At 40.4% G+C, this 27,029-nt stretch overlaps 1 protein-coding gene and 1 long non-coding RNA gene across 2 annotated transcripts in view; one reads left to right on the forward strand and one right to left on the reverse strand.

Annotated features, from left to right (window-relative positions):
- The first annotated feature begins 3,627 nt into the window (after positions 1-3,627).
- Positions 3,628-27,029, forward strand: part of TRAM1 (translocation associated membrane protein 1) — a 28,270-nt gene continuing 4,868 nt past the window's right edge. The window contains exons 1-10 of the mRNA XM_056110093.1: positions 3,628-3,962; positions 14,798-14,861; positions 16,252-16,373; positions 17,327-17,443; positions 18,920-18,978; positions 20,676-20,760; positions 23,822-23,892; positions 23,991-24,095; positions 25,407-25,550; positions 25,668-25,828. Of these exons, the coding sequence (XP_055966068.1) occupies positions 3,840-3,962; positions 14,798-14,861; positions 16,252-16,373; positions 17,327-17,443; positions 18,920-18,978; positions 20,676-20,760; positions 23,822-23,892; positions 23,991-24,095; positions 25,407-25,550; positions 25,668-25,828 (1,051 nt within the window). The 5' untranslated portion in view covers positions 3,628-3,839. The remainder of the gene's footprint in view (positions 3,963-14,797; positions 14,862-16,251; positions 16,374-17,326; positions 17,444-18,919; positions 18,979-20,675; positions 20,761-23,821; positions 23,893-23,990; positions 24,096-25,406; positions 25,551-25,667; positions 25,829-27,029) is intronic.
- Positions 7,808-25,775, reverse strand: LOC130019540 (uncharacterized). Its single transcript, XR_008791855.1, has 3 exons — positions 25,698-25,775; positions 11,702-11,764; positions 7,808-10,852 (listed from the first exon to the last, which is right to left on the reverse strand). It is a non-coding gene; the product is annotated as an uncharacterized LOC130019540 (long non-coding RNA).

A 27,029-nucleotide genomic window follows, 5' to 3' on the forward strand; every position in this document is an offset into this window, starting at 1 on the left:
CAATTCTACTTATAGATACCCAAAAGAATTGAAAAAAAATGATTATACAAAAACTTGTGCACAGATATTCACAGTAGCACTTTTACAATAACCAAAAGGTAAAATCAAACCAAATATGCATTGATGGGTAGATAAATGTTTGATATTCATTTAATGGATATATTTTGCTGTAAAAAGGAATAAAGTACCACAGTCTACAACATAGGTGAACCCAAGTCCTATCATCCTAAATGAAATAATTCAGTCACAAAAGACCACAATTCTGTTTACAGGCAACACATCTAATAGGCACATCTGAAGAGGTAGAAAAGCTGAGGTCAGAGAGGTAGTATAGCAGTTAAGGCACTTGCACCACATATGGTCAGTCTCCTGAGCACTACCAGGAATAAGTCCTGAGCAGATCTAGGTGCAGCTTAAAAACAAAAAAGGCAGAAAGCTTACAGTCGCAGTTGGCAACAGATGTCAAGATCATGAAGCAAAATGGGGATGATTAAAAATGTTTTAAAGTCAGAGGAGGATAAAGATTCCCCAACTTTGTAAATTCGCTAAAAGCCATAGTATTCTATACTTGAAATAGGTAAATAAATATTCAGTTCATCTCGGTAGTAGCTCAATAAAGCTGTTTTTAAAAAAACAAAATCAATCCAGCAGGGTGAAAAAATAAATTTCTGTTGTTTTCAGTAAAAATAACTGAATTATAAAAATGACAGATTGCCTAGGTCAGCCATGGAGGTTGGTGAAGGACTCACAACAAGGTCATATAAATGAGACTTGAGGGAATACGAGTAGTTTTTGAGGGAATTGGGGAAGATATTCCAGACGGAAGCAGCAGCAGGTAGAAAGGCAGAGAAGGTTGGAAAAGAAGCAAGCCACAGTATCCTTAGAATGAAGTCATTTGTGATACAATAGGAGTCAAGAGGCATTTTTTGAGTCTATTTGGGTAGGTGGGGAGGTGGGAGAGTGTCTCAAATCGTAAAGGGCTATTTAGACATGCTAACTTCCAAGAGGAAAAGAGAAAACCCTAGTAAAATTCCGATTCTGTTAAAAGCATCATTCCTTGGCACCAACTTTGCAAGTAGTTTGTTCATATCTCCCTGTGGCTGGTCACCCCGTGTTTGGCCTCTGCTTCATCCCTCATACCGTTCCTAGTGTGTCAGGGGGAAACAAGAATCCCTTCTCAAGCCCTGGTCGCGATGAGGGTATAAGGGAGACACCCAGAGGGGGACATGAGCTCAGGAGTCTTGGAACTACTCACTTGGTCAGGCCTTCCTTAGACCGGAAGTTGGCAAGTTTGGTTACAGAGCCCGTGTGCTCTACTGCCCAGTCTCTCACCTGGCTAGTGGACTTTATCCCCATGTTCTCAGTTTACAGGTTCACTAGTTTCTTAGCCCATGACAGAAGGAAAGGAGCAGGGAGGAACTGTTAGTTTTCATGCTCCCGAGAGCCTGGTTTAGTGCTGGGCGTTCTCCTAAACCTCAGAGCAATGAGGTTGGCATTATGAGTCCCTATTTTACAGGGGTTAGAATATACTGCTTAGGACCAGCCACGCCCAAAGTGACTGCCCGAGGTTGAAGGGTCCACGCGAGGAAAGGGCAGGCGATGGTTTGGTGCTGCCACTGTGAGAGAGACATGATGGTTCCTGTCACAACCCTGGGTCGAAAAAGTGGCTCAGTTCATTTATAAGGTTCATGACGGTAAAAGAGGAGGAAACGTAGTTAATAAACTTTTTGGTGCCTAAAAAAAAAAAAAAAAGCATCAGTCTTAGGCAAAAGTTGGAGAAAAGTGAAACTAGTAATCCTAGACCAGAAAGAAGACTAATAGCTAACAATTGTGTAATGAAGGAATTTCATTTTCTTTCCTTGGATTATCTCAATTATTTAAAGTGTTACAATGATCATTTGTAAATAAATGATACCTGATTTACTACCTTACTGTCTCAGGTCTTCCCATGAAAATTAAATGCCATTTCTCCTTTGTCTATTCCCCTTACCAAATTAGCATATTTCATTTTTTAAGTCTTATTTAAAGAATCTGTTTTCCCACTAGAATGAAAAGTCACAATAATTGGTTCATTTCTATATTCCTAGTGCCTAGCTATGTAGTAAATAATTGGGGTGCAAGTGTTTTCAAAACAAATGGACACTGAGTCAGATATTTTGTGATTCATTATCATACAAAGTAGCAAGTGGTAGAATGCAAGTGTTCCTATACCACCGAGTTCCTAGAGTTGTTACATTGTAGGCAAAAGGTAAGTACCTTCTTAAAAGAAGGGAAAGGGGAAGAAGGAAAGGAAAGAGGCTGGAACTAAGAACTCTTCAGAGTTTGTAATACTTTGGATTTTGAATGCACAAGAATAATTCAAAGAAATCAGTGCAGAATGACTTTGGTTTCTAGATTTGGCAAATGGGTAAACAGTGGTACCATCTCCGAACTACATATAGGTTTGGCAGAAAAAGGAAAAGGATCAGGATAATCCACACTCTCCCTATATTACTACGAAGTTCCTTTCATAATAAACTGAGGCTCCGAAGGAAAGCTCAGTGGACTAAGTAAAACATGCTTCTCATGCCTGAGGTCTGAGTTCCATTACCCTCACCCTACTCCAAGAACTTCAGGGGTGACCAAGACCAAAACAATAAGTATAAAGTGAAGAAACCCAAACTGGCCCTTTGGGTATAATGGGAATAGGAATAGGAGTATATGGGAGTAATAGAAGTTAGCCTTTTTGGGGGAAAAAGTGTTTAACCCTAAAAAACAGTTAAGTGCGGTTGGAGCGATAGCACAGCGGGTAGGGCATTTGACTTGCACGCGGCCGACCCAGGTTCTATTCCCAGCATCCCATAGGGTCCCCTGAGCACTGCCAGGAGTAATTCCTAAGTGAAGTGCCAGGAGTAACCCCTGTGCATCGCGGGGTGTGACCCAAAAAGAAAAATAATAATAATAAAATAAAAATGAAAATCAGTGAAGTTCCCAGAAATGTGTAAGTCCAAGGACGGGAAACTGTACAGCCGGAAAGCCGTTTGCCTTGCACGCCGCGACCCAGATTCTATCCCTGGCATCCCATATGGTCTGCCCAGCACTGCCAGGAGTGATTTGATCCCTGAGTAGAGCCGAGTATGCCCAACACCGCCCCCCCCCAAAAAATAAAATTAAATAACAAAACCATTTTTAAAGCGGATACTACAAACTAAACAATAGTCATACCCTTAAGTAATCACGCTATGGTCATTTTAATCCTGCTGGTGGTGGCAATGGCTTGAAAAAAGGGCCAACCAGCAGCCACCGTGCAGAGTAGCCCTGCTTCAGAGTCGGGCCTATCTTCCCCGTGTTCCCTAACTCTCCGGGACCTGAAGGCTGGCTCGGAGCCCGGGCCCGCCCGCTCCAAAACGTGGCCAGTTGCGGGCTGCGCGCAAGGATGCTCGCGCCTCGCGCGGCTCCCAACCTCCGCCCGGGCGCCCGACCAGGCAAGGGGGCGTGGCGCTGGCCTTTCCCCTCACCGGCGCCGGGCTCGAGGCGTGCGGCCTCCGGCCCCGAGGGGGCGCTGTGGGCTCGCGGCCAGCGTCGGGTGCCCCGCCCCCGCCCCTAGTGCGCATGCCCGCCACCTCTTTGGACTCAGTTTTCTTTTCTTTTTTTTTTTTTTTTCCGGGCGGCCCCGGCGGCTGCGTACTGGCTGTGGGATGGGAAGTGAAGCCCCAGCGAGCGGCCGCGGCGGGGCTGTGAGGAGCGGCCGGGGGGAGGCGGCGGCGGCGGCGGCGGCGCGTCGGTGAAGCAGCTGGGCAGCGCCGAGAGCCGGGGCGGAGCACCTGCAGGGCACGGGCGGCGGCGGCTGCAGCAGCACCATGGCGATTCGCAAGAAGAGTACCAAGAGCCCCCCGGTGCTGAGCCACGAATTCATCCTGCAGAATCACGCGGACATCGTCTCCTGCGTGACGATGGTCTTCCTGCTGGGGCTCATGTTCGAGGTGAGCGCCCCGCCCCGGCCCAGCCGCCCACCCGGGGGCGCCTTCCCCGCCGGCAGCCCCCGGGCCTCGGGCCCGGCTGCTTTTCTCAACAACCTCCCCCTCCCACCCCCCGCACCCCGGCTCGGCGGGCGGGCTCGGGTGGGGGGCGAGGTGCGGGGGCCCACCGAGTGAGGATGCGGACCCCTCCTCCCTAGCATCTCCCTCCCGCGGGGCCCGGCTGCCGCCCCCCCAGCCCTGCCCGGCTCACACGCCTCCCCTCCCGCCGCCGCCGCCGCCGCCGCCCCCTCCTGCCGCGCAGTTCCTGGTTCCCGCGAACGGTTACGTGGCAGCCGGCGAGGGGCCGGCGGGCGGCGAGGGCGGCCCCAGCGCCGCCGAGACTGGCCGGAGCGGGTGGGCGGCCGGCGGGGGTTGCGGGGGGGGGGCGGTTGGCCGGCGCCGGGGCCCCGCGGAGACCCGACCTCGGGGGGGGGGGGGATGGGGAGGGGGCTCGGTGTGTATGTTTGGGGTGGGGGGGCGCCCGCTCGGGAGAGGCGATTTGGGGGTGACCGAGAGACCCACGGGCCCCGCGAGGTGCTGCTGCCCAATTGGAAGGGCGGTGGCCGCCGGGCAGCCCCGGGATCGCCCCGGCGTGGGCACGCCGGGTTGTTGGAGCTCGAGTTTCCCAAACTGGTTTTATTACTCGTCCGTTTCCAGAACTTTTTTTTTCCTTTTTCTTTCTTTTTTTGTTTTTTTTTGCCCCGAGGCTGGGTCCCACCCCCACCCCCCCCCCACCACCACCACCCCCACCCACCCCCCCTACCCCGCTCCGCGAGAATGGAATTGGGTGATTGCTCCCAAAAATCTCGGGCTTCTCTCAACCGCGGCGCCGAGGCATCAAGTCATTTTCTTCCTTTGTGTCTTGAAGTATGAGAGGCTGGGAATGTCAGCAGTGTGTAAATTTCTCTTCCCACATATCTAGTATTTTGATGACTTGTTTCACAGCTGCTGAATGAGGGTAATAAACTTTGCAAGGTGAGCGGGGGAACAGCCTACGGGTTTCCCGCGCGCTCCCCGATGCAGACGCCCCGTCTCTTTCCCGGTTTTCGGCTTGCCCCCCTAACCCTTACTCCCCGTGAAAAAGGCGAATTCTTTTCTTTCTTGTCTTCTCCGCTCCCTGGAATGGAACCTCAGGGCAAAATTTGATGGGGGTCTTTTGGGTTTTGTTTTTTTTTTTTTTTTGGTGGGGAGGTGGTGTTTGTAACTAGTCCAGTTTCAGCACCTAACATAATGCCTTTTAAGTTATTTGCAAAAAAGGATTGATTTGCTTGGTGGGGGTTGGGGGGACAGTAGGCCACACCCTGCTTGCTCCTGGCTCTGCACTCAGTTCCGATGGGGCTGGGGAACCATATGGGATGCCCGAGATCCAACCTGGTGCACTCTGCCTTCTGTACTGTCTCTCCAGCCCCCAGTTATTTTAAGGAAGCCCATTTGGATTCTTTTCGTGTTAGTACATTGTTTCATTTTTTTTTGCTTCTTTTGAAATGGGCTCTTTCTGTTTCTATATGATGAGATTTTATTCCTGTCATGTCTATCCATCCACTTGGCCCATGGGGCAAAGAAAAGGGGAGAAAACCAACATATGTGGCATTCTTTGTTTTAGGGTTGGGCTCCTGCAGCTTACCTAGGAGGGTGATCCGTCTATAATAGGGTGTAACAACACCTGCTTTTTCCTCACAGCCATTGTTGCATAAAGTGGTGTGAAGACTTCTGGTGGTTTAAGAAATTCTATGTGAATTAGAACATTATTAAGATCCTCAAAGATGGCTCAAAAGGCTAGAACGTGTGATTTGCTTGAGGACAGGCCCCTGACACAACTCTGGACCACATATTCCTACACACACATGCACCACACCCACCCACCCACGCGCTGGCTCTCACAGTCCCCCTCCCCCATCAAGTAACATTAACATGCTTTCTAAATTTGGGGGTTTTTTTTCTAGAGGGAGGGGTGCTCAGGGACCACTTCTGGCCGTGCGTGGGAACCATATGTGCTCCAGGTATTGAACCCCACTTATCCACATACAAGGCAAGCACCTTACTGGTGTACGACTTCTCCAGCCCCACTTTCTGAATTTTGTATTTGTGTATTCTGCTATAGTATTAGAAGTAATGCATTTGTATTTGCAATACATTAAACAGGTGTGAAAATTTTGCCAAAAACCCATATCCATATGGTAATTTGTCTTTCCTTAAGACTGTTGTTAAGAGGTCAGAGAGATGCTCAAGGCCTGGAGTGCATGCTCTTCACGCGAGAAGCTGGGGTGATCAAAACTAAACAGAGTATGGAGTAGCACCTCCAGTTGTAATCCCAGAAACAGCCAAACAAAGTGAATTAAAACAAAACACACAAATATATTAAGGAGGCGTAATACTGCCTGGAAGCAATATATATATAATTTATGGAGTAATATTGCGTGGATTGTGCATTTGTAATGCTTCAAATTTTAAAAAAAGTACATAAGTCAGAAATTTTGATGCTTAATATTCTAATTTTGCTTTATGTAAAATAGTTCACGTTTAATCATTTACTAGAGATATTCACTACCTGTACCTTGCCTCATGCACTATTTCAACAATAATTTTTTTTTATTTACCTGTAAGTAGTTAAGTTGGTGGCCCCAAGAGGTCAGTGTAGAAAGAAGTGACAAGTTTGTAGCAGATGTAAATTGTTCTTACCATATCTCAGTCTTAAGATCTGAAAATATATCTACATGTTGGGAAGAAACTGACTGGGTTAGTTCTGCTATTTGGTTTCTAAAATAATTGTTGCTGAATTTCATAGGTTAGCCTAATTATAGAACTAAAATATTATGTTAGAATAACAGAAATTGAAGGTTTTGGAGAACTGTTACATGTTTTGTGTAAGTATACTGAGGAGGTGTTAGGATTTATGGTGAAACTGACAAAGCAGTTCCAGACTGATTACTAGCCAAAATGATGAATCACTATAGATGGGCCTTTTTTCTTTTCCTTTTCTTTTCCTTTTGTTTTTATTTTTTGTTTGTTTTTTTTGGGGGGGGGCTACACCCAGCAATGCTCAGGGGGTTACTTCTGTCTCTGCACTAAGGAATCACTCCTGGAGGTGCTCTGGAGACATATGTGATGTTGGGGCCCAAATCCAGGTGGTCTGCATGCAGGGCAAGCACTCTACCCACTGTACTATCACCCCAGCCCAGAATCAGTATAGATATACTGTGGAAACAGATGGGGCAGGTAAAGGAATCTGTGTACAAGTTAAAGCCCTTCAACTTGCCACCTGAATGACCTAGGGCTTATTATCATTTCATTTCCTAGAATTGATTTCCGTTTTAGTGAAGTGGGGCTCATTGGGTTACTTCTGAGAATTAACAAAGGGCAGTTACGCCTGATTTGATACTTGGCTTTCCGCAGGAATGTCATACATGATAGCTATTACTCATTTTCCTTAGATATTTATCAAAATCGGAAAATAGAAGAAAGCAGTTTCAGAAGAGAGAAGGGCTCAACAGTTAGCACTCAGAGTTCATATATACTGAAAACATTGTTAAAGAAGTAGTCTGCTGAGTACTGTCTACGGACCTGAGCTTACCTTGACGAGATCGTGGAGATGGGGTGGGGGAAGGTGAGGGCCCCGAAAGTGGGGAACACGCTGGTGGAGGGGAAGGTGTTTAACGATGAGTGTGTGAAAACTCTGCTGGTAGCAGTATTGTAAATCAAGGTAGCCAAAAAAAAAAAAATGAAGCCTGTTCTGCGGGAACATAATTTCCATGGAACTTCATATTAAAAGTTATTTATGAATTTGAACTTTCACATAATCCAAATCATATCTCTCGTTAATGGTTTCATGCTTGAATAATTTGAGCAGTCTAAAATTGTACAGCGCTTTGGAAACTTTCTAAAGGAGAGGAGTAGAAGAGGATTGAAGAATTAGGGGCTTCCAGCTTTTGAATTGTTTCTACCGTGCAGATTTGGGGAACATTTACAATTGTCATAGAACAGTTCTGGAGGTTTGTTTTATTTTCAATCATGACTCGTCTTTAAAATTTGTTTTTTATTTAGGTACTGTGATTTACCGAGCTGTCCACAGTAGAGTTTCAGACATAGTGTGCCATCTCCAACTCACCACCAGCGTCAGCATTACACACCACTGTCCTCGGGTTATTTCCTTCCCCTCCATCTTCTTTTCAACAGGCGCATTTGAACTGTTAAAATTTGTGTCCCATGCTTACAGTTGTGTTTGCTCTTGTTTAGATGGATATACCTCTCCTCCCCCACCGATAGATGTGTCCAAGGCCTTTTGCAGACCACTCTTCTTACTCATACTGCCATTCCCCATTCTAAGTCAGAGGGTTTGTTCACCTTTGCAACCTGACATTCATATGAGTGAAAACATCCAGTATTTGCCCTTCCTCTAACTTCACTTAGCATGAGATCCTCCAGTTCCATCCAAGTTCAGTGGATTATATCATTTCTTGTGACTACATAGTATTCCGTTGGGTGTTCATCTCACCTTCATTATCTACTCATTTATCATTGGACATTTGAGTTGATTTTATATCCTAGCGATTGTTCTAAATGCTACAATTAATGAAGGTTTGCATATGTCTTTTTCAAGTGAATGTTCGTAAGGGTAGATACCATGAAGTTGAACCGCTCAGTTGAATGGAAACTCTGTTCTTTTTTGAGAAATCTCCATACTGTGTCATAGGAGCTAAACCAGACTGCTTTCACACCAACCATGAATAAGAATTCCTTTTTGACCATATCCTCACAAACACAGAATGCTTCTAGTTTTTTTGATATTTGCCATTTTCACTAGCATAAGATCGTATTTCATTGTTGTATTGGTTTGGATTTCCTTGATAAGTATGATGAGCACTTTTTCATATGTGTACTGGCCATCTCTGTGTCTTCAGTGGAGTGTCTTTTCATTTCCTCTCCTCGGTTTTGATGGGGTTTTTGGATTTTTTTTTTAATAGTTGACTTTTGTGAGTGCTTTTTGTATCTTGAATATTAGCATCTCAGCTGATACATCGTGTGCAGATATTGTCTCCATTTCAGTAGGATGCCTTTTAATTTCAGCCTGAGTTGCTTTTGCCATACAAAAACTTTTGAATTTGATGTAGTCCCACTTGTTTATTGTGGGGTGCCAGGGGTCAGACACATGTAAGGCAAGTTCCATGCCCACTGTCCTGCCTGCCGACCTCTGCCCCCTCTCTTTTGCATGTGGTTAGCCAATTTCCCGGCACTATTTGTGAGAACCCTATCTTGACTCCATTTCATGTCCTTTGTCATTTCATGAGCTGTCCATAGACCTGAGAGTTTCATTGCTGCTTGTTTCTTAATTCTAATCCATTGTAGTGATGAGTATGCATAATACTAATACTCCCTGCCCCTCCCCCACACACACACACACACACACACACACACACTCACACTCTCTCTCTCACTCTCTCTCTCTCTCTCTCATAACTTTTTTTTTAAGAGCTTTATATAAGCTAGTGGGGTAGGCTTCTGTCAGTGTGGTAGTCATACCTTCCTCTAACAAATGCAAAGGACTTAAAAATCTCTGTAAAATAAGAAAAACTGTGAAGACCCAATTGATGACCATTTAGTTAAAGAGAAGTATTGTGATATTCATGACCAGTACAGAATTAGATCATTAGTTTGTGTTTTAAGATATTTCTGAGGATTTTTTTTTTGTAAAAGCAGAGTAGTGTCATAAATGTCCAAAACTGTCATAAACTTAGTTGTTTTTACTTTTGAGTACATTGTCTATTTCTACAGCATATCTCATTCCAAATAAATTCTATTACTAATTATAATATTAACTAAAGCAATGCTAAATGGGGCTGGAGCGATAGCACAGCGGGTAGGGCGTTTGCCTTGCGTGCGGCCAACACAGCTGACCCGAGATCTATTCCTCTGCCCTCTCGGAGAGCTGGGCAAGATACCGAGAGTATCTCGCCCTCACGGGAAAGCCTGGCAAGCTACCTGTGACGTATTCGATATGCCAAACACAGTAACAAGTCTCACAATGTTACTGGGCCTACTCGAGCAAATCGATGAACAACGGGAGGACAATGCTACAGTGCAGTGCTACCGATCTATCTTAAGACTGGGTTGTAATTTTACCTAGAAGTTTGCATAAAATAATAAGTTTTGTTGCTTTTGGAACTTGATACTAAATTTATCTCTGAGTATTATCCCTACTGTTGGTAAAGGACACATAAACTACTTCTTAAATGGAGTAGTGGCAACCGCTTCTTTCAAACTGGAACTGGGAGATGTGACGCGTGTATGTTCACAATTCACATATGTGAATTGTGAACTAGGTATTAAAAGGGAAACTTAGTAATTGACCAGCTTTATAATAATGACACAAAAGCAATGTTACCCTGGAAATTTTTGTCTTCATTCTGCTCTAATGATGAATAAATTGTAATCAGGAAGTACTAAGCTTTTCTTTTCAAGTGATCTTTCTACAACTAGCCCAGGTAAAGGATCCATTTGAATGGCCATATGCTGAATTGAGCATGCCTTTACAGATCCTGAAATCCTATATAGCAGAGCTCAGCCACAGGCTACTGTGGCTCCCTTCCCTTATTCTGCTGCCCATCTACCAGCTGTCCACTTAGAAGCCTTTATGGTACTTTGAGTCCCTTTGCTTTCATCCAGTATGTTAGCCGCCTCGTTATTTTGCCTTTAGTCTTGCAGACTTGACTTACCAATGCTTTCCCTGCTTCAGTTCCTCTTGTATCTTGGTTTTCCAGCTCCCTTTTTGCATTGTTAACTATCCAATCATAACTCTGGCCTGCCTTCTGCCTCTTGTGTGTGTGCCTCCTCTTCATGGATTTTTCTGGCTGGAGTTGCTAGAGGAAAATCATACAGTAGATGATATTTCAAATCAAAGGTCTCTAAACTCAGATATTACTAATAATACCTAGTGATCTCTTTGCTTTTCCCTGACCAAAAGCTATGTAAATAGTTCAAGTCCCCAACTATGCTTAAGATATGATATTGCTTCGGTTTTCCCTAGGGAAAACAAGTGTCAGATGTGAATTTCTTCTCTTTCTGCATTTTGAGCTCATGTAATCTTACCTATATCCCTATGCTCTTCCCTACCTTAAGAGAAAAACTGTTCAAGATTGACTTTTTTAAAGGTGTTTTTCTTTCATTACATTTTAATGCTCATAAGTTTTTTCTTGAGGTTCTGACTGACATTTCATGCTACATCTGTATATGAACTGGGAAAATTTTACAACTGTGACAGCAGACATGCATTTTGAGTTAACTGTTGATTTGAGTCAAAATTGTGAGCCGAATAACTTGATTTCTTATGCCTTGGAGCCCTCTGTGTGTATTTTATTTCCTACCAGATCTCCCCATCAATTATCACTTGACGTTTAACTCCTGCCTTTTACTGGCACCTTTCCCATTGCCACCACCTAAGCACACTCTCTCCATCATTACACAACTGAGTCTTGCATCTAGTAAACAAAATTATATCCACTGTGATGTACTTCAATCCACCTGACATGGGTTTTGCTCTCTCCATCTTCAGTGGAATCATTTAGGCCATGACCACTGAAGATTTCCTCAGTATGTTGGAGTCCTCCTAGCACACCCCTTTGAAACTATATTCTTCTCTTTTTGCCTCATTGATCATTCTTATTTTCTATTCACTTCTTGCCGTCTCTACAGTTCTAAAGCTTTCCTACTTTTTGAACAAATGTTGTCGTCTCTGTAGATGAATTCTGTATCCACACAGCTTCAGCTACTATCTGCAAAAAAAAAAAAAAAACCAAGTGTTTATGCTGAATCTCTCTGCAGTTTTGTACTTACAGTTTAATTGCTTGTTGGCTTTCCACCTATTTCACGAAAACTACATTTATCTCAAATTCACTTTTCCTTTTAGCCAAAAACCTACTGTTCCTACAAATGTATCTTCATAATACCACTTTTTAACCTAATTGTTTAAAAGTTTCAACACATAGCATTTGACTCTTTCCTCTTGCTTCCCAAGCTTTTTTTTTTTTCCTGTCTCAAAAATACTATGTATTGCATTTTACTGCCTTAGTTCAGGCATTACTCTGCCTTTTATTGGGAGTGAGTGGGCGGGGGGGTGATGGTGTTGGTGAAGGAGTTGTTGAGGGTAAGATGCACACACTGTGCTCAGGCATCATTCTTGGTGGTACTCACCGACCATATGCAGTTCCAGACTAGGGTCAGTCACATGGAGGCAAGCACCTTAACTCCTGTACTATTTTTCTGGTCCTAGTCCTTATAATCTTTCATATAGTCTCTTACAGAAGTCTTTCACTCAACTTGTGTACTATTCCGGTCTATATTTTATGTAGATTTTAATTTGCTAATATTGATTGGTCCCCTAATAGTTATCAGACTCTAAGCTAGTCTTTAAACATATATTGATGAGTAGAAACAAGTATGGTTCCAGCTCTCCTGGAGCTAACATTTTAATGAGTTGAACAAAAATCAGTATACTGACTGATGTATGGTTTTAAAGACAGGAATAATATAACAATGTAACAAAGGATAGTGCATACTTCTAAGAAACAGGGAAAGTATCTTTTAAAAAGCTGTGATTGAATTGAGATCTAAAGGGAGAAGCATGGTTACAACATCAAGAACCATGTATGTGTAGAATCTGGGGTAGGAACTGCAAAATGCAGGGAAGCCAGGAGGAAATGGCCTAGGAACAAAGGTTCCCAAACATACATGACCTACTGCCTCCTTTTCAGGGGGAAAAAACCCTTAGCAAACCCTGGATCTACCTTCTTTTAAGTTGTGCCCACTAGTTGCACTGGAGGATCCATACCCCAACTCCCTGGGTGGATCCAGCTCCCTGGCAGCATCAGAAAGACAATATTACCCTCTTCAGGCAACACCGGGGTTAGACCAAGGATTATTTTTGTGCCCCTTAAGACTTCGTTCCATGGTTCAGCCCTTTTGGAAAACAGTATGGACGATTCTCAAAAAATTAGAAATTGAGCTCCCATTTGACCCAGCAATATCACTCTTGGGAATATATCCCAGAGAGGCAAAAAAGCATAGTCAAAGTGACATCTGCACTTGTTTGTTCATTGCAGCACTCTTTACAATAGCCAGAATGTGGAAAAAACCTGAGTTTTTCCAGATCTGTTCTGAGTGCCTGAGAACAGATGACTGGTTAAAGAAACTTTGGTACATCTACACAATGGAGTACTATGTAGCTGTTAGAAAAGATGAAGTCATGAAATTTACATACAAGTGGTACTACATGGAAAGTATCATGTTAAGCGAAATGAGTCAGAAAGAGCGGGATAGACACAGAAAGATTGCATTCATCTGGGGAACATAAAGCAACAAAAAGGGAGATTAACACCCAAGAGTGGCCGAGACTAGTACCAGGAATTTTGCTCCATGGCTTGGAGGCCAGCCACACATGCTAGGGTAAAAGGGAGCTCATAAATAATAAAGGGTGTTGAGAGGATCCTCCCAGGATGGGAGAAGCATGCTGAAAGTAGACCAAAGACCAAACTAACGCTCAATGCCTCTTTCGCAAACACAACACCCAAAAGGAGAGAGAGAACAAAAGGGAATGCCCTGCCACAGAGGCAAGGTGGGATGGGGGGGAGGGGGTGGGACGGATACTGGGACCTGTGGTGGTGGAGAATGGGCACTGGTGGAGGGATGGGCACTTGATCATTGTATAACTGAAACCCAAGCACAAAAATTTGTAAGCCTACAACTGTACCTCATGGCATTTCACTAATAAAAATTAAAAAAAAAAAAAAAGACTTCGTTCTTTAGCCTAGAAAGAATGAGAATGCTTCCAGTTAGGGTGGGAGGAAGTAGGCTTGGGGAGGGGAGTTGATCAGGTGTTTCGGATCCCAGGGGCATTTGAGATACCACTTAAAGTGGGCCATAGCCAGGAATGGATGCTCTTCAGTTGTCTACAATACAATCTAAACTACTTAACTCCACAACCAAAAAACCAAGTCTCATGTTTATTATTACTGTTTGACCTGCGTGTGTTCTGTTTCTTAAACCTTAATCCCCTCTCATTCCACATTGTGAACCCATATATTCTCTGAGGACTCAGTGCCACATGGATCTTTTGAGAAACCTTTCCACATTTATCATTCCCTGGATCAGGATAAAAAAGAAAGTTTGCTGTTTATCATGAGTTCCTATAATCGTTTGTTAGCCTGTCCTGCATTGACTGAACTCCTACTTTATGGGGTCTGCATCACTCATCTTTGTTATTTCATAGTGCCTGGTACTTACTGGTATTGAGTAAACATTCAGGTTTTCTTGCTCCAGTAAGCCACTAGTTAAATCATTTCAACAGCTATTGACCCATTAACTGCCAGGTGTGAGAGATAAACACACTCTCTCTGTGTTGCTTCCTCCCTTCCCCTTTTGGTCCATTTTATCAGAGTAACCACTTCCTTTTTTTTTAAGTTTACAGTATTTTTTTTTCCTTAGTGAGGAGCTTGTGTCTTTATGGTCTGAAGAAGAGAATCAGTTGTCTAATTACTGTTTAGTGAAATAGCAGTCTTTTGAAATCTTGAACTTAGAGTGAAATTATTGCACAATCTCATCTAAAGAGCAGCGTGCTTTGGTGAATTTTGTTTAACTCCAAAGCTCAAATCCTTGGTGATCAGGAACTTAAATTGTGCATATCAGGGTGCCACAGAAATTAGGGTACCCTAGGTTTTTTATATTTAAAGATTGAACATTTAATGGTTATTCCCATATCTAGAAATTGAGGAAAAACACTTTGATGTAATCTTATCTCTTTTTCTTTCTAGATAACAGCAAAGGCTGCTATCATTTTTGTTACTCTTCAATACAATGTTACCCACCCTGCTACAGGTAGGATTTTCTCTTTCAGAATTTTCTGTTGAACAAAATGGTAATTTTCATGAGCATCAGTTTCTTAATTTTCATGTCTTCCTTCATGATTAGGTTGAATCTTACTTTGATGATTTTATACAAGGTAATATTTGATGTTTTGGGTTGACTTCAACCTGTGTATATAGAAAAATTGGCCTTCCTATACTTAATAGTTAATGAATATTTTTGTAAATAATTTTTGAAAAATTATTAAAGAACTTCATTTGCCTTCCCGCTGATTTTTTTCCTTATGAAAATTCTAAAAATAGGCCTTTTACATTTAGTTAAAATATCATTTATTTATTTAAAATTCAATCTTGGTTTCTAAAGCATGTTTGGGATCTGTTTTTCTATCTTTGAATTAATGTTGAAACATAAAGACCTGTGACAGCAGTCCTTTTAAGCCTATTTTATTTTTATTTTTTGTTGTGCTGTAACTCTTAATAGTTACATTTATTAGATAGAATGTCAATAAGCTCTCAGAGTTATTTGGCACTAATATCCAACAATTTTATGGCTTTCAGAAAGCTTTTGGGTTTTTATTACTAAATTTTGTGACATGAAAATCAAGTTGTTATTGAAAGTTAACTTGAGTGCAATAACATAGCATGGGTAAATAATGGATATTTGGTTAAAAAGTGTTAATATAGAGACTCTATTATAAAACCTATTACACCAAATTAGGATTTTCTTCACTTATAACATTTTATGAATATTTTGTTTAGTGACTTAAATTATGCAAAACAACAAAAGTTATGAATTTTGCATATGCTAGAGGAGAATAAAGCAGTTGTACCCATGTGGTCCCATAAACTTTAACAGTAATTTACAGATATTTAAAATTCTTTCAGAAAAATTACACCAATTTTCATGAATTAAAAAGTTTTAAGTAGCTTATGATCAAAATGCAAATATAGGTAAAGTCAGTGTTTCATCACAATTGCAGTATAGTGGCTAGTATGAGTGTAGAGGTAGGAAATTTCCAAAGCTGAGAGATGGGCAAATTGGCTAAATATATGTATGCATATATATTTAATTATTATTTTTTACTAGGTGATAATCACCTAATATCAGTCAGGTTTATGAAGGACCAGTTTGGCCTCACCTATTTTTTTGGTCTTGAAGATAGTAACTAAAATCTGTCAGTTCTGTAAATAATTTCTGAAGCTTTACATTTCAAGATAATATTAGTTTAGAAGATCTTCTAAACACTCAGGATGTCCAAAGGCAAATTACCTGTTGTATTTCTGCTGAATTTGTGTGTGTCTTCTTTTGTTTGTTCACTTAACTATGTTATATACTCAGTGCTTATTTTTTAACCCAATGCACGTTTTTTGTGTGTGTTTGTCCTGTCATTTTTGGCCTTTAGAAGAACAAGCTACTGAGTCAGCATCCCTTTATTACTATGGTATCAAAGATTTGGCAACAGTTTTCTTCTACATGCTAGTGGCGATAATTATTCATGCCATAATTCAAGAGTATGTGTTGGATGTAAGTACATAGTTGGGTCTGGTGTTTTTGGGCTTTATTTGTTTATGTTGTTTGGGGGGTTTTGTTTGTTTTTGAGCCATCCCCAGGGTTTCTCAGGGCTTACTCCTGCCTCTATGCTCAGGGATCACTGCTGGCAGGCTAAGGGAACAACATGGGGTGTCAGGAATCAAACTCAGGACTGGTGTATGCCCTATGCAGTGTACCATCACTCTGACCCCACTATATAATTTTTAAAATGCTTTGTAAGAAACTGGTGCGTCTACACACTGGAATACTATGGAGCTGTTAGGAAAGATGAAGTCATGAAATTTGCTTATAAGTGGATGGTCATGGAGAGTATCATGCTAAAGTGAAAGGAGTCAGAAAGAGAGAGACGGACATAGAATGATTACACTCATTTGCGGAATATAAAATAATATGAGACTGACACCTAAGGACAGTAGAGACAAGGGCCAGGAATATTACGCCATAGTTGGAAGCCTGCCTCATGAGCTGGGGGAGAAGGCAGCTGGAATAGAGAAGGGATCACTGAGTTAATGTTCATTGGAGGGATCATTCGGGATGGGAGATGTGTGCTGAAAGTAGATAAAGGACCAAACGTGATAGCCTCTCAGTATCTGTATTGCAAACTATAATGCCCCAAAGTAGAGAGGGAGTATGGGGGAAATTGTCTGCCATAGAAGCAGGGGGAGGGTTGGGATGGGAAGGTGGGTGGGTGTACTGGGAACATCGGTGGTGGAAATGTGCACTGGTAGACGGATGGGTGTCCGATCATTGTATAGCTGAAACTCAAACATGAAAGCTATGTAACTGTATCTCACGGTGATTCGATGAAAAAAATAATAATTTAAAAAAGGCTTTGGAAAATACTAGGTCTCCATTCTATGACAGTGGTATGTTAAATATATTTTATAAATATATTCTAATTCACTAATGATTGCCTTTATTTTTAGAAAATTAACAGGCGAATGCACTTCTCCAAAACAAAACACAGCAAGTTTAATGAATCTGGCCAGCTTAGTGCGTTCTACCTTTTTTCTTGTATTTGGGGGACATTTATTCTCATATCTGTAAGTATGTACTATATTTAAATTACCTCAAAATTAGAAATGCTGTTGTGTTTTGAATGCTTGTAAACAAATCCTGAACCTTAGAAAGATCCTTTTTTCTATTTTCACCTAAAATTAGAAGTCCTACTGAATCATTATGAAGTTTCATAAGTAAGTCTTTTTATTAGTTTTTAATACAGCAAAGATTCTAAGCTATGATTAATGTTTCAGAAAGCCTTACTTATTTTCAGTCAATGATTTTTTATCTTGTTTCCATTTACCAACATATTAGCAATAAAAAAAATATATGATGTCAGTGATACTTTTAATAACTTACAGGAGCTGTCTCCTTTCCCCCCTTTTAAACAAACAGTCCAGGTATTTTGCAAGCACTTAAAATGCTGGATAACTTTTCAGTTAAGCTATCAAAGCCTTTTAGTTTACCTTTGTAACCAGGTGGGGGCGGGGGAAGGCTAAGAGGAGCATTATTTGCTTTAGCATTCATAGTAATAATCCCTGTAATGATTCCTTAAATTTATATGTGGTTTACATATTTTTTAGTCTCAACTCTTTCTATGAGTCACTCTATTAGAGATGAATAATAGGTGAATGAATTTTTTAGGGTACAGCACTTAATGCTGGAGAAAATTAAACTCAGCCTTCCAATACAGAATCCACTGTGTTTTATGCTGTAACTTTTTAGTTATATTTTATCAATACATATAAATTTCTATTTAGAGTGTTATATTTTAGTAGAAAGACATTCTTAACTACAGATAAGTCACTTTATTTTTTTAAAAAACATTTACAGTAAGGGAGCTGGGGAGACAGCACAGTGGGTAGGGTGTTTGCCTTGCTTGCACGCGGCCAGCCCGGGTTCGATTCCCAGCATCCCATGTGGTCCCCTGAGCATGGCCAGGAATAACTCCTGAGTGTAGAACTAGGAGTAACCAACTCCTGTGCATCACTAGGTGTGACCCAAAAAAGAAAAAAAGAAAAAAAAACATTTATAGTAAGACTCCCCTAATTGATCTGGTCATCTTTAAAAAAATATTTGGTTAGAATGTAGACGTAATGACATAATGGTATAAAACTTGATATCAGTTGGATCCCTCATCCCCTATCAAGTATTATATTGTAAAATCCCTCACTGATTGCCCAAGATAAAATTTCTCTTTTTCATTGCTTTTGTACCTCTATTATTGTCCATTGATTGTTTGGGTTCTTTTATGTTTGTTTTTATATATGCTGTCTTTTTTTCTACTGAAAGCATTCCAAAAGCCAAGAATTAGATGCTACTTCATTTTGTATCTCTTGTGTTGATGTTCACGTCGCTAAAGTAATTCTGCCGAATAGAAAATAACTAAAACCGCTGAAATATTTGACTTCCATGGGCTCTTTGGAACCTGTTGTAGGGAATATAAATGTGCAGGAAATGAAAATGTCTTTTCTACGAATTTTTCATTGTTCTCAAAGGCAATTTTTCTTCTTTCACAGGAAAACTACATCTCAGACCCAACTATCTTGTGGAGGGCTTATCCTCATAACCTGATGACGTAAGTCACTTTTTTAGAAGGCTTTTCTTAGTTGAGAACTATAGTTTTGTCATTTGTAAGCAGAATTGACTTAGAATAATCTTTGTCTTTGTTTTGGGCTCGCACCCAGCAATGCTCAGAGGTCAGGGCTGGTTCTGCAATCAAGTGTCACTCCTAGCGGGCTTGGGGGACAGTCTGGGGTGCTGGGGATGAATCCCGATAGAGGTGTGCAAGGCAAGCACTCTACCCACTGAACTGTTTCTCTGGCCCTGGTTCTTAATATTTATTAAGAATATTAATAGGACTTTAGTTTCTTCATAGAACAGTATATGTCTCTGACAACCCCACTACCATAAGAAAAGGAATTCCTCTGTGCTTAATTATTTTTTGAAATTTATTTCTGATTTATTTCTAATCTTTTCCATACATTTGCCCATTTTTCATTGTCCTAACCTCTTTTTTTCTCCTCTCCTTCCATTTCTTTTTCTTTCCCCCCCCCCCCCCTTCATTGTGCTAGAGATCAAACACAGGCCCTTACACACAAAAGACAAGTGCTCTGTAACGGTGACCTACCACATCCTTGGCCCCTTGATTCCTTCCAGTACTTAACCTTTTTAAAGAAAAGTATGAGATAGGGATTGTTTATTTTCTCTCTCTAGTTTCTACTCACTGCTGTAATTAGTTCAGTGGTTGGCAATGGCATTCATGGACATTGTACCCAGGCCAACCAAGACTGTTTGCCCTGAGAGCAGGAGGAGGTATTTTATGCATTTCATTGGCCCCCAGGCTGCATCTGTTTGTTATCTAGACAGTCATTCAAAAAATGCATTATTTTGTGGAAAATGTACAAAAGACATGAAAGGAATGACAAAATAACCATGTGTATTTGGGTTTTTAAGTATAGCTGTAATACGTACACTACAGAATTATTCTGATTTTTTTTAATTGTATTGGTTCATTAAACCTAAACAGTGGAATACATACACGTTTATGTGGGGTTGTATCTTCCTTCTCAGATAATTTAAGATTGCCTTTCTAGTTTAGACTTCTGGGAAGGATAAGGAAGAAGAATAAAGAAAAACAGATGGAGTGATATAATGTAAAGAAGACACTTTTGATTCTGTACTGAGTTATATATTGCAAACCCTTGCATACATTATTCCTCTGTAATCCTAGTTGCCTTCGTTGGGGCTTTCTCAGTGTTCCAATGAGGTAGAGTTTTTATACCTGAAGTTGAGATCCTCCCAACTTTCGATACTGTCGATCTCCACTTTTATGTTTTCTTTTTGCTTTTCCCTTTTCCTTTTGGTGAAATCTTCTATACCTGTGGTTTTGTTTTCGCAGAGTAATGTTCCCCTTTATGTTTTCAGTAACTAACATGACATACTAATCAGTATTAATTAACTAATAGACAAGGAGCTCAGGTTCCTACCAGTCTTTTATCTTAATGGGGCTCTGCAGATAATGCTAGGCTTTTTGTAAACAGGATTCTGCAGATAATGCTAGGCTTCTGTGGTTTAATATGGTGGAATGGACTGATGGTGAGATTTGCAAAGGGAGGCAAGGAAGGTGGCAGTTGGAGAGTTATTACATGACCATTGTAAGAGGACCTGACAAAGTAACACAAAATACTATAACCTGATTTCCAGTGATTTTTTTTTATTTCTTTGCTTTAAAAATGGCATGAATAACAAGGTGATTTTTGCTTTCTTGTGCAGATTTCAAATGAAGCTTTTCTATATATCACAGCTGGCTTATTGGTTTCATGCTTTTCCTGAGCTGTACTTCCAGAAAACCAAAAAAGTAAGAAGTTGTTTCTAACATGAAACATTTCTCCATGTCTTTAACCTTTCTTTCTCCTTCTCATGTTCTTTCCCAATTATTCTCCCACCTCCTCACTTTTCACACCAACTCTCTTACTTATTTTTGAAAAGGAGCTACTTAGTCACGATTTTGACTAGCCAACGATCTTTACACTTGACATACTAATTTTGTATTTTTCAGTTATATCAGTGCTAACTTAAAATTTGAGCAAAATTTTAGTCAGTAATGGTTTTATATTGACTTTCTTAGCAGATTCACTTAATCGAGATTAAAAGAATTTAGTAAGATTATTTATATAAACCCTAAGAAAGAATTCAGTATTGGAAAAAGTAAGCAGTTTATATTTCTCAATGAAATAAGTAGAGAGTTCCTTTTTAACCCTTGAAAAAATGTTTGTCTATGTGAACAAATAAATGTACCACTGGACCACTGCATAAGCTCCTTCAGAGTTTCAGCCTAAGTACTTCTGAAATTAAAGGTCCACGAGATTACAAGCCAGTTCTTCCTTTATTTAACTCTTCTCTAAAATCTATACTGGCTACCTTAGTTCTGTAGGTCAAATAAAACTGCCCACCTCCATTCTTAGTAAAGGTAAAGGTAAAGGCCCTCCCATTGTTCATCGATTTGCTCAAACGGGCCCAGTAACGTCTCCTTTGGAGATTTTGTTGTTACTGTGTTTGGCACATCGAATACATCACGGGTGGCTTGCCAGGCTCTGCCGTGCAGGCAAGATACCATTCTTAGTGTTTCTCCCATTTTTTTTTTCCTGATTCCTCTTTCTTCTGCTCTTTCCTAATCTTCCACTTACAATAATATAATTTTATAATTTTACAATCCCTGCTCATCGGTTTATTTTCCTGGTATACCTTTACTTTCCTTCTCAAAAACTCAACTTACATATTTATTGCAAATTGTTCATTAATGATTATATTTGCCGTTTATTTGTGTTTCTGTGGTGTGTGTCTGTGTGTGTGTGTGTGTGAGAGAGAGGGAGGGAGAGAGGGAGAGAGGAAGGGAGGGAAGGAGAGAGAAAAGATGGTTTGTACTACAGTTAAATAGCAACATTAACTTAACATCCATGTATTGGAGCTTGAAAGTTCTGATGTTGATATCTCTTATAAAGTAGATTGTTTTCTAATTGCATTGTTTGAGTCTGAGTATAAAAATTCATTAAACCCTTAGAACTGTTTTAAAATTCAGACTCCCAATTTCAGTAGCCTTTCCTTGTTTGTTATTACATTTGTGTTCACATCAGGAATTGCACTGTTTAAAACAATTGTCAGTAGCCACATTTAAAGTAACATTGGAGAAAAACAAAACATACTTTCACAGTTAACTATATTTCATTTATTCCTTTGTAACATGTAGCTAGTTGTCTGTTTCTTGGATACCCAGGATACAGAACTTTTCTATCATTCCAGAAAGCTCTCTTGGATAGTACTTGCTAAGAGTATCGTAGTTTCTTGATGTCTTAGTACCATGACTCAAACATTTAAGCTTTCTTCAGGTATCTGAGTATATAATACCTTTGATTTTCATTAGTAATGTATGTGTCTGTATCTTGTTTGCTGGCCATATAAATAAAAGGGGGCATTTTAAAGCAGTTGTTCTTTTGAGTTCTCAGAGCTTTTATCTATTACTGCCAGATGGCACTTCTCCAGAAATGCAGTTTAATTTTTATGGAGTAATTTGCATAGCTTAAAACTTAACTGAAACTATTTTTAACACCTACATATGACAGTTGAAAGTAGCTGTTTCAAGTAATTAGCATAATGTGAAAGTAACAGCTGCATATATGTTAAACGGTTTCTTAAAATTTACTCTATAAAAACTATTTTTAGAAGAACACTTTTACATGAAAAAACTAGTACAGTGATTGTTTTGAACCAGTCCTGCAGACAAAACCAGAAAGAAAGGAGCACTGTTGGTAGCAGTTCAGTAGGCTTGATTGCTGGTCACTGGTTTCTTTCAAGGACAGTACACTACACATATATGCTTCAGTACAAACAGTCCTTCATTTCACCTGAGATTGAATGTAATTTCTCTTTTCTTTGCGGGGGACGCTGTTTGGACTACATGTAATGGTGCTCAGGGGTTACTCCCAGCTCTGTGCTGGCCATCACTTCCGTAGTGCTCAGGGGCCCATGTGGTGCACAGGGTTAAAGCCAGGCCTCCTGCGAGCACATTTGAGTTATGTCTGTTAAGTTGAAATCTTTTTTTTAGGGTGGGCGGGGGTTCACACCCAGCGATGGTCAGGGATTACTCCTGGCTCTGCACACAGGAATTACTCCTGGAGATGCTCGGGGGACCATCTGGGGTGCTTATCGAACCCGGGTTTGCTGCATGCAAGGCAAACGCCCTACCTGCTGTGCTATCACTCCAGTCCCTTAAGTTGAAATCTCTTAACCTTCATATTTCATAAGGTTTTAGAGGAGTGTGAGTGAAATAGTCAAATATTATATTCCTAGTAGTTTAGTCTTGTAAACATTTTGCATAACATAAAGTATATTGAATTAGAAATATTTTTGCCCACCGTAGTTCATGAAAGCTTCCTTCACGTTTTAATATGTAACTTTGTTTTATCTATAAACCACATTGAGTTTTTTTTCAGCTATATATCTTATCTAGACATTGTGTTGCTAATCAGAATTTAAGTGCACAGTATAGATATTGGTATTAAGATAGTACTGTTATAAACATAGCAATCATAATGTTAAGGGATTTTATAGTTAATATTATATGTTATAATATTTATTACCAAAAGAGCTATAGAACATCGCACTGAAAGGAATTTTGAGTTCATTTGATTCAAGCAAACCCAAGTATTATTCACATTTTAAATGATGTAGTAGTTCAGATCAAGAAAATTTAAATGACTTGCTCAATTGAGGTAGATAATTGAGGTGAGTTGGACAGCTTGTAGGGGCAGAATAACCTCCAAGTTTTCAACTTATATAATAATACATCTTTTACTGTACCACAATGCTGAGATAGAAATGTTTCAGCATGTTTAATTCATGATGCAATTTTCTGTTTATAGGAAGATATTCCTCGCCAGCTTGTCTACATTGGTCTTTACCTCTTCCATATTGCTGGAGCTTATCTTTTGAAGTGAGTTGGGTTTTTTGTTATATGAATGGGATAGATACTACACAATTATAAGATAATGATCATTAAACTTGACTTTTTAAATTTTGTTCTTTTAACAGCTTGAATCATCTTGGACTTGTTCTTCTGGTGCTGCATTATTTTGTTGAATTTCTTTTCCACATTTCCCGCCTGTTTTATTTTAGTGATGAAAAATATCAGAAAGGGTAAGATGTTCAGCCATTCTGTTTTTTTTGTGTGTAATTAAAATTAGGACTGTGTTATTAAGGACCCTACAGCTGCCGCTGCCCATGCTGTGGATAATTAAAAAACTTTCTGAGTGGTTTTAAAGAAATGAAACTAGCAGTTCAGTGTAGGATTTTATTCTCTACAATGGTATATTTCTTAAACAGATACCGTATTGGTAGAAATTTTCGGTGCGGTGGTGGTGGTTGCTGTTTTGTGACCAGGGCATGCACAGCACGTCCCCTCGCACTGAGTCACATCCTTCACCTGATTTAATATTGAAGGTCTTTTGGCTTTGCTTTTCTGTCATAACTTCTATTCTATCTGCTATAATTTTTTTTTTTTTTGGAAGGGAAAATAGAGACGTAAGCTTTCTTCTTTGGGTTTGGGGTTTTGTTTTTTATTTTTTGTTTTTGCCTTTTGTGCCACACCCAGTAATGCTCAAGGGTTACTCCTGGCTCTGCACTCAGGAATTACTCCTGGTAATGCTGGGTGGACCATATGGGATGCCAGGGATCGAGGCTGGGTCAGCCATGTGCAAGGCAAATGCCCTATCCACTGTACTACTGCTCCGGCCCCAAAAAGTAAGCTTTTTGAGAATAAAATGAAATTATAGATTATATAGCTTTGAAGATATTACTGAGTATTTTGATGCAAATGTTGAATTAGACTTAAAACAGAATTGGAGTGGTATGACTTCCTTTCAGGAGTATAAAACTTATACAGGACTCTTAAGTGGAAATTTGGTGTCCTTTGTAAAACACAATTTTTGTTTTGTCCACCATTTTTCAAAATCGTTTTGTTTACCAATAATTATGGGGGGGCGGAGAGAGAGAGAGAGAGAGAGAGAGAGAGAGAGAGAGAGAGAGAGAGAGAACGGACGGACCTGCGCACCTGCAAAGGAGGGATCAGATTAAAAATTAAACACATCACTTTATAGCAGCTTTCTCAGCCGAGGACTGGGGATCTCCAAGATATTCCGGGGAGGTAGGGCACAGGTTAAAAAAAAAGTCACAAAAAGGGGTACCATGGAACAAGACTAGGGGTTCAAATCAGAGCTGTGCAGGGCCACAAGGAGGGATCAAGGTGGGTGAAAGATTGGGCAGCACTGCTTTATAGGACTCTTAAAAACTATGCTATATTATTGATCTTCAAGAATGTGATTATATATATATATGTATATATATATATATATTTCATTTCCCAAACATTTCAAGGGAAATTCTGATTTTACTAGAATTTTTTCTTTGCAAGCACTATTATGAATTTGACTTACACTATTTCTCTTACAGGTTTTCTTTGTGGGCAGTTCTTTTTGTTTTGGGAAGACTTCTGACTTTAATTCTTTCAGTTCTCACTGTTGGCTTTGGCCTTGCAAGAGCTGAGAATCAGAAGCTGGATTTTAGTACTGGAAACTTCAACGTGTTAGCTGTTAGGTACAGTTGATTTAACTTTTTTCTTCATGATTTAACATTGCACTGTTCCTTTGTATGTAGTAAGTGTTTCATTGTGACATTGTTCTGATATACTTTTTTAATTATTAATATTCCCAGAATTGCTGTTCTGGCATCCATTTGCATTACCCAAGCATTCATGATGTGGAAGTTCATTAATTTTCAGCTTCGGAGGTGGAGGGAACATTCTGCTTCTCAGGCACCACCTGTGAAGAAGAAGCCAACAATGGCTAAAGGCAGATCTTCTAGGAAAGGAACAGGTGCGTATACACTAAGTACTTTTTGTTGGCGTTTGGGGGGACCACACCCACAGTGGTGCTCAGGCATTACCCCTTGCTCTGCACACAGGGATTACTGGCAGTGCTCAGGGGGCCATTTAGTGCTCAGGATTGAATCCAAATCTGCAGCGTGCAAGGCAAATTTCCTACCTGCTGTATTTATTGCTACTGCCCCTTAAAACAAAAATTTTATCTAATCACTGTGAATTACAAAGTTATTTATGATTCTTTTTGGGGTGCACGGTGTTCCAATAACAATTCCTTCACCAGTGTCCACTTCCTCCACCAATTACCCAGTTTTCCTCCTTTTTCTGTTTTACTTCCCCACCCCACTTTTTAGGCACTGCGAGTTTAAAATACTGTTACTGATAGCTATCGTGCTTGTCACTGTACCTCCTTTCAGCACCTAGTCGTGGTCCGGAGTGACCACTTCTGTGATTATTATAGTAGCCCCTTCCCTTGCCTGTCCCACCTCCCTCCTGAGTGGCAAGATCCTACTAAGCGCCCGTTCTCCTGCACTTTGTTTCTGTTGTCCTTGAGCATTGGTTATTCCCCTATTGTATTTCTTTATATCCTGCATATGAGATCCATCCATGTATCAGCAAACTACATTTTTTTCTTTAATTTTTTTTCCTTTATGGGTCACACCTGGTGATGCTCAGGGGTTACTCCTCGCTCTGCACTCAGAAATCACTCCTGGCAGTGCTCAGGAGATCATATGGGATACTGGGAATCGAACCCCAGTTGGCCACGTGCAAGGCAAACAACCTACCTGCTGAACTATCACTCCAGTCCCAAACATTTTTACTTATGGCCAAATAGTATTTCATTCTGTATATGTATCATAGCTTCTTTATTCAGTCATCTATTCTTGGGCACTTGGGTTGTTTCCAGATTTTGGCTATTGTGAATAGTGCAGTAATGAACATAGGAGTGCAGATGTCTTTTCTTGATTGTGGTTTTGGAACCTGGGGGTATATTCCCAGGAATGGAATTGCTGAGTTATCTGAAAGTTCAGTTCCTAAGGGGAATGTCCATATTGTCTTCCAAAAAGACAAATAAGATTTAAAATCTTAAAAAGAAAATTTTATTCTACTTTTAGCAGAATTAGGCTAAATTTAGCAGAATTACTCCACCTTCCAAATTCATTTGGCAAATTCTCTAGGGTTAATTATTCCTCTCG

The sequence above is a fragment of the Sorex fumeus genome, unplaced genomic scaffold (assembly GCF_029834395.1).
Source record: "Sorex fumeus unplaced genomic scaffold, SorFum_2.1 ptg000002l, whole genome shotgun sequence".
NCBI classification, from domain to species: Eukaryota; Metazoa; Chordata; class Mammalia; order Eulipotyphla; family Soricidae; genus Sorex; species Sorex fumeus.